At 39.3% G+C, this 17,757-nt stretch overlaps 2 protein-coding genes across 2 annotated transcripts; one reads left to right on the forward strand and one right to left on the reverse strand.

The window, feature by feature from the left end:
- Positions 1 to 4,239: 4,239 nt before the first annotated feature.
- Positions 4,240 to 8,670, reverse strand: LOC124180677. The gene is made up of 4 exons (XM_046566422.1): positions 8,019 to 8,670; positions 7,557 to 7,871; positions 4,759 to 6,827; positions 4,240 to 4,485 (listed from the first exon to the last, which is right to left on the reverse strand). The coding sequence occupies exons 1-4, from the start codon at positions 8,668 to 8,670 to the stop codon at positions 4,240 to 4,242; spliced, it is 3,282 nt and encodes a 1,093-aa protein (XP_046422378.1).
- A 4,413-nt stretch (positions 8,671 to 13,083) lies between these two features.
- On the forward strand, positions 13,084 to 16,200 carry LOC124179443 (methylcrotonoyl-CoA carboxylase beta chain, mitochondrial). The gene is made up of 8 exons (XM_046563796.1): positions 13,084 to 13,388; positions 13,741 to 13,994; positions 14,224 to 14,640; positions 14,811 to 15,226; positions 15,309 to 15,443; positions 15,520 to 15,656; positions 15,749 to 15,834; positions 15,933 to 16,200. Exons 1-8 carry the CDS (start codon positions 13,275 to 13,277, stop codon positions 16,048 to 16,050), a joined length of 1,677 nt encoding a protein of 558 aa, XP_046419752.1. The 5' UTR covers positions 13,084 to 13,274; the 3' UTR covers positions 16,051 to 16,200.
- Positions 16,201 to 17,757: the final 1,557 nt, after the last annotated feature.

A 17,757-nucleotide genomic window follows, 5' to 3' on the forward strand; every position in this document is an offset into this window, starting at 1 on the left:
TCGCGCCCTCCGTGGGATAATAAATCAACTAAGTTACCAGCATAGTGTAACATCCGACCGGAACGTCCGTATGTTTTATCGACTATTATTACTGCATGTTACTTTTATCAACTAACCAAACTCGAAGTACGAGAATCTTGTAACCATAAGAAATTAAAACAACTGTCTAACTATTTGGAATATCCCTAGATGGAAATAACTATGAAATTCACTAGCCAAGGCTTAAAAACCATGTTACGAGATCTTCGTACTACAGAGAACTATAATACTATTATGCGTTATTATATATCACTATCATATTAACACTATAATTAACTAACACAATTATACCCAATTATTATATAGCACTCAACAATGCCATTTGTGCATTCGGAGGTGAGAGCTATACTATAAGCAACATACGCTTTACTATATAGCCTGGAGTACAGAAGACTGTAAAACCATAGATAAATGCATAACCAATATAATGTAAAGATAGCACTGCTGCAATAACCCATAAAACCAGAGACTGCAAAACCATCAAACCGTGAATACTAATTATCCAGCATGAACTATACCTTCCTCCGTAACGCCGTATTGTAGGCAACACGCGCAACGTTTTGAAGGCAATGCAGATCTCCAATGTGGAGCCATACAGAGCCTTACCTAGAGAATACATTAGGAAACTTACCGACGAAACGAAAACGTTCTAGAAGCTTCCAAGCCGATTTATATCAATATAAGAATTAACAACTACAGAAGGGAATCATATACAAAAGCACACATGTAAACCTGCTCTAAAGCTATGAATCATCAAATTACTAAATACTCTAAATCTGTTAAGATAATTATAACACAAACAACTAAGGATATTCGCAGCAGCGCGATTCTAATAATGTTAAACAAATAACAAACTATGTTCATAAACAATTGCTATTGTACTCCAGGTTAACAACGACAGTAGTCGACTATAATACATATGTAATTCTATATAGATATAGCTATAAAACTAACAAACGACAGGTAACCAGAATGAAATATGGGCTTTGTAACGAACAAGATAGCAAAAACATTAAGAGGTAGACAGGAAGAAGTTAAGTGGCTGAGGGGCACCAGAAAGGGGGCTGGCGCCACAAAAGGGACTGGCGCCACAAAGGGGGCTGGCGCCACAACGAAAAGCTCACGCAGTTCGGAGAACTACGGAACAAAGTCCACGCACCTACACCACCGCACCAAGCAGCGATATACCATACGTAAAAACCTACGATATAGTAATAGCTAAAGAACTAAGATAACAGGCGTGTATGCGCGAGGATGTCGTGACCTAATTAGTTCCTAGAAAAAGAGGGGAGGTGCGCAAAGGTGACCAAAAAACTAGAGAGGGGGATCGTTCTGCGCAACGATCGACCCCTATAAAAAGGGCGACCGATCACTCGGTCGTCCTCTTGTATTCTACCTCCAGATTCGTCATCTAGTTCCGGTACAGTCTCGCGGTAAAATCCTTTAGCCTTTTGCATTTAAACTTTAATACAACGTTACTCTGCCCAAAAGTCCAGCGAGCTTAAAATCCATTTTGTCATACTAAGTTTAAGATCATACAAAGTGTAACTCTGCGTTTGTGACTTTTAAATATCAAAACTTATAAAATAAACCAAGTTAGTCAAAATATCCAAAAACATTAAAGTCAGTTATTCCGCTAAAACCTCTCACTAATCTACAAGTCATCGCATCCAGAATATTCTCAAAAAGGTAAGCCAAATTAAATCTTTTATCCAACAATTTCTCCCTCTTCGGTTCGTTCGACTAGAGCGACAGAATGCCCGTTGTCCGGTGTATTTCAATACTTAATCGGTAATTGGTGACCCAAACTACTGATGTGAGTCTAGCTGTAGCTGCGTGTGAATGTTTCCGGTGTCTAGCATCTGGAGATTTCAACTAGGTACCGTTCCGACGTCACACAGGATTGCTAGCCGGAGATCCATCTCGATCCTCTGTGGTCGTAAAAGAAAATCGACTGTAATTAATGAACATTCTGGTGTTCGATAGAATTGTCTTTTGCTCTGGTGAGGATGTGTGGTTGTGGAGGAGGTTAGGACATTTTGATGATGTTATATTTCGTCAGTGTTTTGTGCGATGGGTGGTTGTTATTTTAGGCTTCGTCTTCCTTAATATTGCAATTAATTCTCTTGATTGCTTCGACTACTTGTTCCAAGACGTCTAGCCCTTTCCTTGCGGTGAGCGCTCGATCTAGTTTCGCCGGGTCTTTAGCCACAGGTGATTTTAAAGCGGTGTCTGGGTTGGGTTTTCATCGGCTACAAGGCACCGGTCCACAGAATTTTGTTTTCAGCCAATACATCATGGCTGCGGTATTTTGGTATGAGCAGTTGAAGTCCGGGTTCAATTTTGAATGTTCGTCGCACGGGGTTCCGTAGTTTTTTATATCCGATATACCTGGGCATCCGCAATCTTCTAGGTTGATTACCGTGTTAAAATGTTCGCGCAGTATGGTTTGCTTCTCCTTGCCTTTAACGTATACAGTTTCCTCAGCGTCCAGTGAGTTTATTAATTCCTCCAATTGAGCGCGGGTGTTTGATCCGGCTTCCCAGGAAAGGCCGTGGAGACACTCTTTCAGCCAGTGATTAGTCCTTTGAATTTTCGCGGGTAAGTTAGTCCCATTTGTCTTTGTGATGAGGATAAGGTGGTGTATTGCGGTTCCGCAGCACCTTCTTACGGTGATTTCTTTAATGACGAACGTGTTATTTTTCCCTCCAAGTCCTTGTTGTCGATAACGTACATCTTTAGCCCTGTAATGTTACAACGTATAGGCGTCAGTATTATCAATTCGGTAAAGTTATGAGTTCAACAAATTCTTTTCATGGTGCAAATGAATTCATTATGTCTGGGCTATCGAGTGGGCATAATTATATGGGGTTTGCAAGTCTAATTATCGGTTTAGGTATTTGGTTTGTTAGAGGACTGGTGACGCGTATTCATTATTATTTTTTTATTGTTTGCATGTCCCTTGGGTTTAGACGGGGTGTTGGTTTTATTCTGGATCGTTGCAAACTTTTTCGATCGTGTTAACGATGTGTCCCAGTAAATTCAGGGCTATTTTCTTATATGACTCGGGCACCCTTCGTTTCGGTGTCTCCCGTCGTCGTTGACAGCTTTTCATTGCTATTTGTGGGAGCCGATTAGGTTCGTTTGTCCATTTGTCGCAGTTTACTGGCTCGCGGAAGGATTGTTTCACCCAGTGAAGTAATGCTGTGACGTTGCGGAGTAGACAGTTGAATTTAAAATCCATAAAAGAATGTTGGATGCAGGGTACTCCGCTTTCTTTAATCGCCGCTAAGGGCGGGCAACCGTGGTCGTCCAGGTTTACTATGTCGTTGAAGTACGGTCTTAAGGTTTCGACCTTATCTGAGCCCTTTAAGTAGATTCTTGTGTTCTTGTACATTGCCTCTAATGCCTTAGTTACGTCACTGGTAACGGCGGTGCCATCGTGCCAATCGAGCCCGTGGTGGTGATCTGTTAATTGCTGGTTGAGCGTTTGGATTCCAGGCGGAAGAGTAGATTTTTCTGTTTCCATACGGACTATCGAATGGTCCTTCGCAGCAACTCATCACTGCGATTTCCTTTATCATGAAGACATGATTTTCCCCGTGAAATCCTTGAAGGTCTATGATGTACATTTTGGAGCTGCAATCACCATAGTTTTGCATCAGTTCGGTTGTCGTTTATTTCGCATTGTGGTAGTTCCCTTGCACACAGGTTAAAGCGTTGTTCTCGTATGGCATCATTTCTTTTAAGGGATCTGTTTGGTGTACTTTCTCGTCGTACATTAGCAGTCACTCCCGCATAAGGGTTCGGTGTTTCTTTATTCCTATCTTATCGTTAGAGGTATGCTATATATATATATATATATATATATATATATCCGATGTACTTAACTAAATGTATCTATGCGCGGCATGATTAGTTATGATAATGGAATTAGTTGATAATGTACCCGATAGTGGGTCTCGTCATGGTTTTAGTTTATTAGTTCATCGTTATCGTTGTTAGGAATTTCGATTGCCAGATTGTCGATCATAAAGTGTTGCTTGACCTTGTAATTTTGATCATCAAAAAATATTGAAAATATTTCGCCATCTACGTCTTTGATTATTATTATGCTATTCGGATAATTCCCGTAATCGAGAAGATTGACGGTGGTGTATATATTGCTAACGATGTAGTCGGTATATGTATACGCTATAATTATAGATTCTTGGTGGCAGATCGTCGTTCCTCCTTAATAAATATAAGCAAGTGTGCGGCGTAAGAGTGTTGCAGGCTGTTGAGAAAATGTACTTGCCTCGAGTCGCTACCGCGACTCTCGATACATATAGTAGCATTCATTGTATAGACACAACGTATGCAGACAGCAACATAACCATTAACTTTCAATGTTCTGATTTTAAAGTTTTCTCGTACTTCTATGCATTGATACGTGTATTTTATGTACTATTAAACAAATCATCAAGTGATTAAAGTTAAAATAATCCGAATAATTACAGATATATGTTTGTTTCTCTTATCGTTTTGGAAAGTGCGTTGATTTACCCTCTTTTCAGTTATATATATATCATAATTATTGTTCGTAAGGAGTAGGTAAACGCCAGTCATGCGTCGGAGCTGACACACACACACACCTTTTTTCTTATGGATTGGTGGGTAGCGATATTGTTTCGTATTTATTGGCTGTTCGTCGGTTGTAGTTATTTGATGTTTAATTACCTCAGTGCATTCTAAATTATCGCCTGGTAGGTGAAATATATCTGCATTTGCTCGGATTAAGTTATAGACATTCTCTTTTTCCTCGGTATTTGAGTGTTCTAATCTCAATAAGGATTCCAAAAGCTCGACCCTGGCTTTGACTAGGTCGTCGTGGGAATTTTGAACCATAAATAATCCTTTTATTTTTGCGATGTTTATTTCATTAGGTTGATTCGTGTTTTGCGTAGAGATATTCCGTGTAATTGCGCACGTTATTTTCCTTTTATACTCGTCTTCGGCTGTTTTCGTATAGGGTTTAGATTTGCGGATTCGCGTAGACTTTATTTCTTGTCTTCTCTTATATTTATTTGTCGCTTGGATTTTATCGCATTGATTTATTTCCTCTTTAAATACTGGGATATGTTTATTTATTACAGCCCTTTTTGCGTTATCAGTAATATACGGTTCCATTAATTTGATTACGTTTAATTCACTCGTTGCGGGTTTACTGGGTTTAGTTTCATTCTTCTCAGATCTATCTTCATGTTTCATGGGTTTATTGGATTCACTCAGGTTTACTATAGAATTATCATTTCTTATGGGTTCGTCGGAATATTCATTATTATTTTTCTCGGATTCGTCGGAATTATTTTTACACTTATTGTTCGTAGTTTTATTTTCATACTTCGCGGATTCATTGGATTCACTTGGTATTATCGTAGATTCGTCGTTATTTTTCATGGATTTATTTGAATATTTCGTAGATTTATTATCGTTTTTCACAGATTCATTGGATTCGCTTGGATTTGTTGCATATTCGTCATTATTTTTCATGGATTTATAGGAATATTTCGTAGATTTATTATCGTTTTTTATGGATTCATTGGATTCACTTGGATTTATCGCAGATTCGTCGTTATTTTTCATGGATTTATTGGAATGTTTCGTAGATTTATTATCCTTTTTCACAGATTCATTGGATTCGCTTGGATTTGTCGCGGATTCGTCATTATTTTTCATGGATTCATTGGAATATTTCGTAGATTTATTATCGTTTTTCACAGATTCATTATCGTATTTTATGCATTCGTCGGGATATATTTGATATTTTGTGGGTATATTCTTATAATTAACGGTTTCTTTTGCATTCTCGCTTTTGATTTTAAAATTTTGGGTATCTGATTCTAAAGAGTCCTCTGTTTCACTTATTTCCTCCAGGATTTGCGGTGGAATCCTCAGCCTTACTTCCGAGTCTGACGTATTAATTGCATAAAGGTACGCTTTATTATCTCGATTTGCCACTAACGCGTTCCCTATGTAGACGTTGTCATCTGCGTCTATCAGAGGTAGGTACCCTTCGGTTAACTCAGTTTTTTCGAGATTGATACGGATGCCAAGCCGTGTCCTTGATGGAATTACGAGAACATCTTCCGGATTTTTGACCTTTTCCTTTCCTTTAAGAGGTTCGGAAATTTCGGTCTTTAAATCGGATTTTGTATAACCGAGACACCCGTTAGATTCTACATCCAGGAGCGGTAAAACCTCGGTGCCTAGTTCGGTCTCCGCGAGTTTGTCGCAGTTGCCAGTCTGCGCTCTATACGGAGTCGTTTTTTCTTGCTGGTTTAGGAATGGGATTTGTACGTTACCGAATTCTAATGTGCCTTTATCAAAATTTATCTGAGCTCGAGTTTCGTTGAAGAACTGGGATCCTATGATTCCGTTCTGTGGGATTGGTAAATTTTCCGGAACTATATGGAATTGAGCTTCGGTTCCTATTACGTTTATGGGAACTTCTCCCATAGTTTCCACGCACGCGGGGACTTTTCCGCTAAGATTAAATTTCTTTTGTTCGTTTATTTCAATTTCTGACCTCACACAGTTATTTTTTATAATGTTCAGGTCGGAGCCTGTATCCAACATGAAAGTACTCGGATTTTGTAATTCGCTCGCTTCTAATTTGATCGTAGAGAATATACTCTCTGGTTTTACGATCGTGTTGATTGATTTGTTATCGGAATTTTGAGGCGGACCTATAATTATTTGTTTCATATCGCTTGTAGCCAACGTCACTAGTTTTCTATCGGTACGCCCTGTACAATAGACAAGGTGCGGTTGGGTGTTTTGAGAGCCTCCGAAGTCGCACCGTCGTTCGGCAGGCTCTCCCCGTTTCCCGAAAATGAGACTCGATTTTCTCGCGGTATTTGATTTAATCTACCATTTCGCTGTTTAGTTGGACATTCATTGATTAAGTGACCGTAGTTTCTACAATATCGACAGTATTCGCGTGGTTTTTCTGTCTGGTATTCGTCAGGTCGGTTCGAATTGTAAGGGCTGATAATTTGTTTGCGGAGTATAACGCGTTTGTCTAATTATTTGATTATCGTCGTACTGATTTGGACGCTGATTTCCCTGTCTGAAATTGGATTGTGACCTCTGCGGGCTAGGGTCCCTTGAATAAGTTCTTCCACGGTACGAGTTATTGTTGGGATAAACGTTTCCGCGGTATTGATTGTTCCCTTGATAGCGATTTTCGCAATATTGATTATTTCTAGGATAACCTTGTTGATTAGGGGAGTCCGACCTTCGATTACTGTAATTGTCTTGGTTACTAAAATTCGGAGGTCCCTGTTGTCGATTGGGACGATTTTCTCTTGAATCGTAACCGGGTTGCGGTTGGTAATTTATTTGACGATTTTGATGTTTCGGAAATTGATTTCTCGAGTTAGTATTATTTTGCAGTTGGTAGGTGTTCGAGTTACGTCGAGGATCCGAATAAGCATCTCTTGAATTATAATTATCCCGATAGTCTGCTCGATTACCTTGGATAACATAAGTTTGATTCCGAGGTTTACGGTGATCGTAATAGCTTTTATCTGAATTATATTGGCAATCGTATTTATCGTGGTCGTTTGCTCCACATACAACACAATTATATGGTTGAAACATCGCGTAATTTATCGTAGCGTCTTGAATTGTGCTAGGTTGATCTCCTCGTCTAAGTTTGATTTTAATTTTCTCCTGTTTTTCTATTTTCATCGCCGCGTCGACCAGTTCTTTTAGAGTACCGGGTACTGTGGGGATTTTTCCGTCGATTTCGGGTCTTAATCCGCGCAGAAAAGCGGCTTTGCCGTCCGCTTCGGTATTTCGCGTAAAAATTTCGAAATCATCTTTACGTTGCTCTTGCAAGAATGTCTATCTTATATTTTCCATCGCTTCGCGTACCCTTGATGCGTACGTCACGACGTCTTCATTCTGTCTTTGGAAAATTTTCCCTAGTTCACCCTGACACAGATTAACGGATTTGGCTGGACCATAAAGCTCATTTATTCGCGCGGTTAATTCGTCTACGGTATCGAACCGTTCGTTCTCGATCACACGTCGAGCTACTCCCTTGATTTTATTACGTATTATTCGCGCGAGGCTTAATTCGACTTGAGGCGGAACCATTTCGCGTGCATCCTTGCATCCCGGCACAAAACTTCTAACCTGGGACGGATTGCCGTCAAACACCGGGACTGCCTCTAAGGCATCCTTAATTGAGATATAATGATAAGTCGGTGCGGGTGAGGCGGTTGCGCCTGTACTTGCAACGGGTTCGCTTACCATTTTAAATTCCTGAGGAATCTTAATATGTGTTTGGGATTGGTTTTCTGAATCAGGCGTTTGAATAAGTATTTGAGTGGGTTTTTCTGTTTTTCTCGAGTTCTCCGGAGAATTTTTATTCGTTGGATTAGAATTTTCGTTGGAGATTTGTGACTGTTCGGGAGTTAGACTTGAGTTTCCCGACGCGTTCGTCTCCTCTAAATTTTCTAATTGTCCTTCGAATAATTGGGTGGCCTGCGTACTAACTTGTGATCTGAGTCGTCGGTCTGAAGGCGGAGTATGTACTACGGCTGGGCGTTTTTTATCGATAGGAGGGTCTTCCTTTCCCATTTAATGTTGGGATTGCACAAGCGGATTTATTTGCTTATAACTGGGTTGGAACTGGGGATTAATTGTTCGGGATTCGTATAATAGCGACAATTCCGGGGACTGCTGAGACGGGAGAGAGACAGGACAGGTTTGATAGCGGGGAGCTTGAGAGTAATAAAAAAAAATATTTTTGACTCGTTTTTATGGACATGGATAACGAGTTGGGGTGCTGTGATGTTTTGAACAATTCTCCTTATTTTATGGGTTCCCCGATCAATAACCGATGCGTATATGATGACTGAGTTTGAATTTTTGTTAATAAGGTTTATTTTAACTTTTAGATTCCGTGTCGGAGGAAAAGGAGGTAGAAATCGTTGAAAGTTTGAACGGGAGGTATTCAGAAATAATTTTTGCCTTTTTCCTAATCTTTGCGTCTTCTTCGCTAATCGTTCTGGGTCGCGTTGGGGGCTCGAACAGCTTATTTCTTTCTTCTATTCGTTCTTCAGTATCTCCCGTGTAATAGCAAATATCTTCAGAAGTTCCGATGGTATGGTTAGAATTCTGCGGTTTATTGAGATAAGGCTCCTTTACAGAGTCCGGGATTTCGTGCGGATCGTTTAATATAATCGGCTGAGTATATTGTTCCCAAAGCTTCACTACGGTTTCGCGTTTTCCTCCGTTTATTTCGTTCGATTTTGGGAGCATTCGTTATGAGAACAAAGGGTATTCGTCAGGGGTTTCGATTAAAGGTTGGAATCTTGGTTCGACAGAGTATTTCGATAAAAACGAGGGATCTCAGTGATACAAGATCCCAGTAGGTGCGATATTGAAGAAATATTTGAATGGAAAATTTCCAGAGCGGTTGGAAAAATTCTTGACTGACTCATTGATTTTTAGAATTTTGGCGAGTTAACGGGTATTAAAATTCAGGTTTGTTGAGATATTTTATTAAATCGAGCGAGATTAGGATGATTTTCAGTTCGTGTCGGTAGCGCGCAAAAATTTCCGCCGTCCGTCGGTCGCTACTCGCGTCACAACAGTTTTTTCGCGATTATAACGTTTGGTTTCGCGGCCGATGCACCAAAAAATTTTATATGTGACGTCGGAACGGTACCTGGTGGAAATTTGCAGATGTTAGACACCGGAATCATTCACACAGCTACAGTCAGACTCACATCAGTAGTTTGGGCCACCAATTACCGATAAAGTATTGAAATACACGGGACAACGGGCATTCTATCGCTCTAATCGAACGAACCGAGGAAGGAGTAATTATTGGATAAAAGATTTAATTAATTGGCTTACCTCTTGAGAATACTCTGGATATGATGACTTGCAGCGTAGATTAGTGAGAGGATTTAACGGAATAACTGATTCTAATATATTTGGATACTTTGATTAACTTGGATTTATTTTATAAGTTCAATATTTCAAGTCACAAAAACGGAGTTACTTAGTGTAAGATCGTAAATTAATATGACAAAATGGAGCTGAAAGCTCGCTGTACTTTTGGGCAGAGTAACGTTGTATGAAAAGTTTAAATGCAAAAGGCAAAAGGATTTTAGAATAGAATAGAATAGAATAGAACGAATTTTATTACACTAGGGTAGCGAACCCAACAGTATAAATTAATAGCCCAATAACAAGGAAATACAAAATTTTAAACTTAAAAAATAATCTTAAATCTAATGTACTTAAAAATTAACTTAAATCTAATGTATAAGCGAGTAAGTTAAGTAAGTAAGTAAAAAAAAAAAGAAAACTGAGAAAGGAAAAAAAAAAGAACAGAAAAGAAAAAAGAAAAGAAAGCTAATGACCTTCAATGATATGCTCAAAAACCAGAGCCTTAAAGGTTGCGTCACGTATAGCGGGAGGGAGAGAATTCCAGAATCTAGTGGCCGAGACCAACGTAGATTTCTGGTATTTCTGGTATTTCTGGTATTTCTGGTATGCCGAAGTCCTGCATGACGGTACGGCGTGGTCGGAGGGGGGTGCTCGGGACGGGTGAGCCCGCGTGGATTCGACGGAGAGTAGTTTCAATTGGGCCGCGAAGCATGGAGGAACACCCAACTTCAGGGCGCGGAACACAAAAAGACCGAGGAAATAGTGCCGGCGTTGGGGGACCTTAAGCCATTTAAGTTGCTCATAGTAGGGCGTAATATGTTCGCATTTGCGCACGTTAAAAACGAAGCGAACGCAGGCATTAAGAGCTCGTTGTAGGCGGATATCTTCAACAACCGTAATGTCCAACAGGAGGAGTGAGCAATAGTCAAATATTGGAAAAATCAGCGCCGATACGAGAAGCCGTCTTAGACTATAAGTGAGTGCCTGACCATTAGCCTTCAGTTGGTACTGCGTTTTATATACGCGGTTTAAAATGCTTGTGACTTGATCTCGCCAGTTGAGAGATGGCGTGATTGTAATGCCTAAGTTTTTAATGACGTCGACAAACGGGATGTGAGAACCCTGCACATTTATTTCTGGTAGCTGGGCTGGTCGCAGCGTGTTAATAATTCGAGCCGAACCTAAGAGCATCACTTGCGTTTTGGTCGGATTCAAGCGCAAAAGGTTTTGATCTGCCCAGCCACAGATTCGAGCAATATCCTCATTAATACGAGCGACGCATTCGTTAATTCGATCGGGAGAGCAATGAGCAAATATTTGCAGATCGTCTGCATATTTAACGATCGAGCAGTGCTTAACGACATTGTTGACATCGGTTGCATATAGGGAGAATAGCACAATTTTACCGCGAGACTGTTCCGGAACACGATGACGAATCTGGTGGTAGAAACCAAGAGGACGATCGGATGATCGGTCGCCGTTTTTATAGGGGTCGATCGTTGCGCAGAACGATCCCCTTCTTTAGATTTTGTCACCTTTTGCGCACCTCCCCCTTTTTCTAGGAATTCTAATTAGGGCACGACATCTTCGCCGCATGCACGCCTGTGATTTTAGTTCATTAGCTATTACTATATTGCAAGTTTTTACAGATGGTATAACGCTGCACTGGTGCGGTGGTGCAGGTGCGGGGTCATTGTTCTGTAATTTTCCATTCTGCGTGGACTTTGTTGTTGGGGCGCAAGCCCCCCTTGGCCCCTCGGCTACTGTGCTTCTTCCCCCCGTCTCGTGCTTTCGGCAGCTATTTCCTAATATGGTAATCGCAGTGCGGATGCGCTAGTGGTGACTCATGTTTTATGTTAGTGCCGTGTGCATTTTCGGGCTCACGATGCGCTTAATTCTAGTTCCTGTTTACTTCCTAATATTCTTACTATCCTGTTCGTTACAAAGTCTATATGTCATATTGGTTACTCGTCGTTTGTTAGTTTTATAGCGTGTATCTATATAAAATTACATACGTATTATAATTGATTACTGTCGATATTCACCTGGAGTACAATAGCGATTGTTTATGAGACATAGTTGCTGTTTGCTTAACATTATTAGAATCGCGCTGCTGCGAATATTCTTAGGTGTTTGTGTTATAATTATCTTAACAAATTTAGGGTATTTAACAATTTGATAATCCATAGTTTTAGAGCAGGTTTACATGTGTGCTTTCGTATATAATTCTCTTCTGTAATTATTAATTCTTATATTGATATAAATCGGCTTGGAAGCTTCTAGAACGTTTTTCTTATGTTTGTTGGTTGCCTGTCATTGGGCGTTGCCACGTATGCATCTTTGAGTTTATTGCGAGTTGATTTACCTTCAATCGTTTCGTCGGTAAGTTTCCTAATGTGTTCTCTAGATGAAGCTCTGTATGGCTCCACATTGGAGATCTGCATTGCCTTCAAAACGTTGCGCGTGTTGCCTACAATACGGCGTTACGGAGGAAGGTATAGTTCATGCTGGATAATTAGTATTCACGGTTTTGAAGGTTTTGCAGTCTCTGGTTTTATGGATTATTGCAGCAGTGCTATCTTTACATTATATTGGTTATACATTTATCTATGGTTTTACAATCATCTGTACTCCAGGTTATATGGTATAGCGTAAGTTGCTTATAGTATAGCTCTCAGCTCCGAGTGCACAAATGGCATTGTCGAGTGCTATATAATAATTGGATATAATCGTGTTAGTTAATTATGGTGTTAATATGATAGTGATATGTAATAACGTATAATAATATTATAGCTCTTTGTAGTGCGAAGATCTCGTAACATGGTTTTTAAGCTTTGGTTAGTGAATGTCATAGTTATTTCCATCTAGGGATATTCCAAATGGTTGGACAGTTGTTTTAATTCCTTATGGTTACAAGATTCTCGTACTTCGAGTTTGGTTAGTTGATAAAAGTAACATGCAGTAATAATAGTCGATAAAACATACGGACGTTCCGGTCGGATGTTACAATCGCAAGAAAACTAAAAAACAGATGAAAAACAACGAAACGAATCTCTCTAGAACAGCGGTCGTGTCTCTAATCTCCAGTGGAGAAACACGGAACTAATTTTGAGGAATTCAAACGAACGTCACCCACCACCCGGGAATTGCAACATACAAGTGAACCGCGTCATTTGACTGATAATGATAAGAATGCGTAAGAAGAAACGACGAGCGACGAATATCAGTGTGTGGCGGACATTTGGTCGAGTAACGTAAGTCATTGCGCTAAGAAAAAACAAATGTTCCGTAAAAATAGCTGTATCGTCACGCGCTTGAGATTTTTGTCAAGAAAATATCACAATGAGGCGTCGATTATTGGCAGCGAACAAGACACCAGTTCCCCGGTGTATCAGGTCAGTGATTGAACATCAGCGTTCGTTCGGTATCGTAAATTATATATGTTTACCCGGCATTATGCATAACGTGACTGTTATCTACCAAGCTTTCGCAACTCACCTCTGATTTGAATATCTTATTTGTACTGTTCGAATTTAAGTCCAACGTTCTGAACTCTTCGTACAAGAGAGTTTTAATTTATTATTTAGTTAATATTATCAAAAACCGGTTGTCGCTTTTTCAAACTTCATAAGGATTATCATTGACATATGTAACCGATTCTTAACAAATTGGATCTCAAATAATGAAATAAATCCTTGAACGTTGTCTACAACTAGGTGGCATTTAACGCCAATTTCAAAATTACAGGAAAACTACAGCCAGATGAAAATCCTTGTTGATCAGCTGCGGGCCACTGTAGAAAAAGTAGTTCAAGGCGGAGGCGAAAAGGCAAGATCCCGTCATGTTAAGCTTGGGAAATTGTTGCCGAGGGAAAGGATCGACACTCTCCTCGATAAGGATTCCGCATTTCTAGAACTATCCCAGCTGGCCGGTTATCAAATGTATGGAAAAGACGAAGTCCCAGCGGGTGGACTTATCACAGGAATTGGAAAAATAGAAGGGTAAACTCATACTCCTTTCTTAGCTTGCGTAAAACTGCTTCGAGATTGTCACAAGCTTTGCAATAATTTAAATTTTTCAATTTACAATACCAATTAATCTACTAGATTTAAATTTTTTAATTTTGTTACTCATAAGTTACACCTTTCCATCTTGGAGAATTCACACACCTGAATGAAAATAATTGAATATGTACAAAATTTGGAAAATTCTATCGTGGTCTTGTTGCAGACGAAACTGTGTTATAATTGCGAATGATGCGACGGTCAAGGGTGGTTCATACTATCCGATAACTGTGAAGAAGCATTTGCGTGCCCAGGAAATAGCACAAGACAACGAGTTGCCATGTATCTACTTGGTGGACAGTGGAGGGGCGAACTTGCCGCATCAGGCGGAGGTATTTCCAGACAGGGATCACTTTGGTAGATTCTTTTACAACCAAGCTAACATGAGCGCTCGTGGTATAGCTCAAATCGCAGTTGTAATGGGAAGCTGCACTGCCGGGGGAGCCTACATCCCTGCCATGTCCGATGAGAATATAATCAGCAAAAATGGCACTATTTTCTTGGCAGGACCTCCACTCGTCAAAGCCTCAACTGGGGAAGACGTTACCGCAGAAAATCTGGGAGGAGCAGATCTGCACTGTCGGTATGATTGAGAAAGGTTTTGTAACATAGGCGTAATTCTTCTTGTAAAACATTGATGAGATCTACATCGAAATGAACGTGTCTTTGTATGATGGGAAAACTATTTGTCGCTTGTCATAGAATTAAATACCATACTGCATGTTATTAATATAGCTTGACTATTGTTTTCAGAACTTCTGGGGTTACTGACCACTATGCAATTGACGATCCTCACGCTTTGTACTTGGCTCGACGCATGGTGAAGAATTTGAATCGTCAAAAATGTTCAACTATCCCGATTGAGAAGGATACTTCCGCACCTCTTTACCCAGCTGAGGAAATCTATGGTATCGTTGGAGCTAATTTGAAGCGACCTTACGACGTTAGGGAAGTTATAGCGCGGATAGTTGATGGCTCAGAGTTTGACGAATTCAAGGAACAGTATGGAGAAACTTTGGTCACCGGGTTTGCCAGACTGCATGGCTGCCCAATAGGAATTGTTGCTAACAATGGTATACTGTTCTCTGAAAGCGCACTTAAAGGTGCTCATTTTGTGCAGCTGTGCGCGCAGAGAAAGATACCCCTGATATTTCTCCAGAATATTACTGGTACGTGTTCAGAGTACCTATGTTTATTCAATTTTAATTCAAAAGGTTCACTTTTTTGCTTTTGGTAAATCGCATTGCTTAGGTTTTATGGTCGGAAAAGACGCCGAATCCGGCGGCATAGCCAAAAACGGTGCGAAAATGGTAACTGCAGTGGCATGTGCTCAAGTTCCCAAGATCACCTTGATCATAGGAGGATCGTACGGTGCTGGAAATTATGGTAAGCTGTTCTTTTTCGTTTGTGGATAAATCTAAAACTAAAGAATCTAAAACTAAAAAGAAAACTGTAATTTTAGGTATGTGCGGTCGGGCTTTTGCTCCAAGGTTTATGTACTCCTGGCCTAATGCTAGGATATCTGTAATGGGCGGAGAACAGGCAGCTGGAGTTTTGGTTCAAATTACAAAAAATCAGCGAGCTCGAGAGGGAAAGCAAGTTAGTATATAATTTGGTTCGCAAGTTTGTTTTCAATTTTTCTTGGTCGTGTGTTTCTCAAGGACATCACATTTACATTGGCTTTTTTTCAGTGGACCCAAGAGGAGGAAGATAAGTTAAAGAATCCGATAATTGAACAGTTTGAGGCTGAAGGCAATCCCTACTATTCCAGCGCCAGGTTAATTTTCAATTAGTTTCTCTAAGAATGAGACCAAAATTGTTCGAGCTTACTGAACTTTAGTCAATGTAATTAACTCCATGTTTATTTCTAATTAGACTCTGGGATGACGGAGTGATTGATCCAGTTGATACTCGCGCGGTACTGGCATTGAGTTTGGCAGCAGCATTAAATACGCCAATTTTAGACAGCACCTTCGGCGTTTTCCGAATGTAAATCGACGCGGAACGATGTACTTACTGTCAATTATTTTAATTGTAAAAAGTTTTTTTATACGTTTATAACATGTATGGATCTATAGCCTTCGACAGGAATCATGTAACATAGACATATTTTTCCAAAGAATCGGCAGTTGGGGTAAGGAAATAAGAGATACGTATATTTACAAGAGTAAATGCTTGTATGTATGTATGAAAATAAAATAAAGAAATGGCATAAATTCTACGAATTTACTACAGTGAAACTTCACAATAGCGGACAACTTCGGAGCTGAAAATTTTGTCAGTTATTGAGGAGTATCCGTTATTCAGAATAACATCAACGTTTAAATTGTGTTACTGGAAATTTTTAGCCTGTCCGTTGTATAGAGGAATTCATTATTGGGAGGTGTCCGTTAAAAGAAGTTTCACTATATTGCCATTTCGTAAAATCTATACCATTTCTTTATTCCTGCATCGAATGAAAACATACTTGAGTGCCTTTGTTTAAAGTTGCGTATACAATGGGGCTGTGAAGTCCTCTGTCGCTTTTGAGGTACATGGAATTTGATATTTAGAGATTTATACGTCAACTTCGAAATTGACAAAGGCCCCCCTTAAATTCTTTCAATCAAGGACCTAGACTATTCACACTGAGGTTGCAAGAACTATCGGCTCTCGCAAAACCACAGATGTAACACTATGTATGATCTAGTATTTTTCATGTAATAATCATGTAATAAATTATTTGCTGAATTATTTCATAATTCTTTCAATAGGGTTGGTCACTGGGCAATCCTGAGCAAGGTACTTCCAGTTTGAACATCCGCTCAGTTTTGTTCAGTTCAATTAATATTCAGTGACTTATTTAAATATTGAACAAAAAACAATTATAAATTACATTTATTCATTATTTATAATACGTTTAAATTCATCTCAACATTAGTCAAACATGTGTATTTTATTTTTATGTCTTTCAAAAAGCAAGGGTAGGAAAAAACTATTCAATTATCTAATTTTTTAATATGCTTTTCCGCACTTTTCTGTTTGAAAAGTCTGACTGAAATTTTCCGCATTTCGAATAATTTTGTTGATAATACCTGAAATACCGATACGCGCGGCAGTCAATCAATTAGTAATTATTATAGCGTCAAGATAGCGCTCGTGTAAAGTTTGAATCAATTTTTGGCGGGATAAGCTATTAATATGAGTTTAGCCGACAAACCATCAATATAATATAATTAATGAACTTCGTTTACAGTTCGTCTCTAGATAATTGTAGTGCAGTTACAATTGCTTGAGAGTGAACCAGTTTAAAAAAAAATAAAAAAAATAGTAAAACATTCTACATGAATTTATTGAAAATATTGAACGTTATACATATCGGTTAGATATATGTAGAGTTTTTAATTATTTTCTTTAAAAAAATTAGTTCACTATCAAACAATTCTAACTGGACTACAATCATCTAAAGACGAACTGCAAACGATTTCATTAATTATATTATATTATACTGATGGCTTGTCAGCTAAACTCATGTTAATATATAAGCTACCCTTCCGGGAAAAACAATTGGTGAGCGATCGTTCCGCCATTTTGACGATTTGCAATGATCGAATCCCAATCTTTTGCGGTACGGGAGTAATCGTTTGTTTGTGTGTGTTGTGAGTTTGTCGGTTCCAAATAGCGGAAAGTTAGCAGATCAGAAATGAAAGTGTATTTAATT

Source organism: Neodiprion fabricii, chromosome 4 (assembly GCF_021155785.1).
Source record: "Neodiprion fabricii isolate iyNeoFabr1 chromosome 4, iyNeoFabr1.1, whole genome shotgun sequence".
NCBI lineage: Eukaryota > Metazoa > Arthropoda > Insecta > Hymenoptera > Diprionidae > Neodiprion > Neodiprion fabricii.

What these genes read in the sequence shown, in the direction of transcription:
- LOC124180677 (XM_046566422.1), bottom strand. Translation starts at nt 8,670, where the DNA reads ATGGGAAAGGAAGACCCTCCTATCGATAAAAAACGCCCAGCCGTAGTA. An exon ending in ATCCGTTAATCTGTGTCAGG is followed by an intron (nt 7,872 to 8,018) that starts GTGAACTAGGGA and finishes GAAATACCGAAG; the next exon opens with CGGACGGCAAAGCCGCTTTT. An exon ending in TCAAACTTATGTTATCCAAG is followed by an intron (nt 6,828 to 7,556) that starts GTAATCGAGCAG and finishes TCTATTGTACAG; the next exon opens with GGCGTACCGATAGAAAACTA.
- LOC124179443 (XM_046563796.1), top strand. Translation starts at nt 13,275, where the DNA reads ATGTTCCGTAAAAATAGCTGTATCGTCACGCGCTTGAGATTTTTGTCA. An exon ending in ATTTCTCCAGAATATTACTG is followed by an intron (nt 15,227 to 15,308) that starts GTACGTGTTCAG and finishes CGCATTGCTTAG; the next exon opens with GTTTTATGGTCGGAAAAGAC. An exon ending in GTACGGTGCTGGAAATTATG is followed by an intron (nt 15,444 to 15,519) that starts GTAAGCTGTTCT and finishes CTGTAATTTTAG; the next exon opens with GTATGTGCGGTCGGGCTTTT.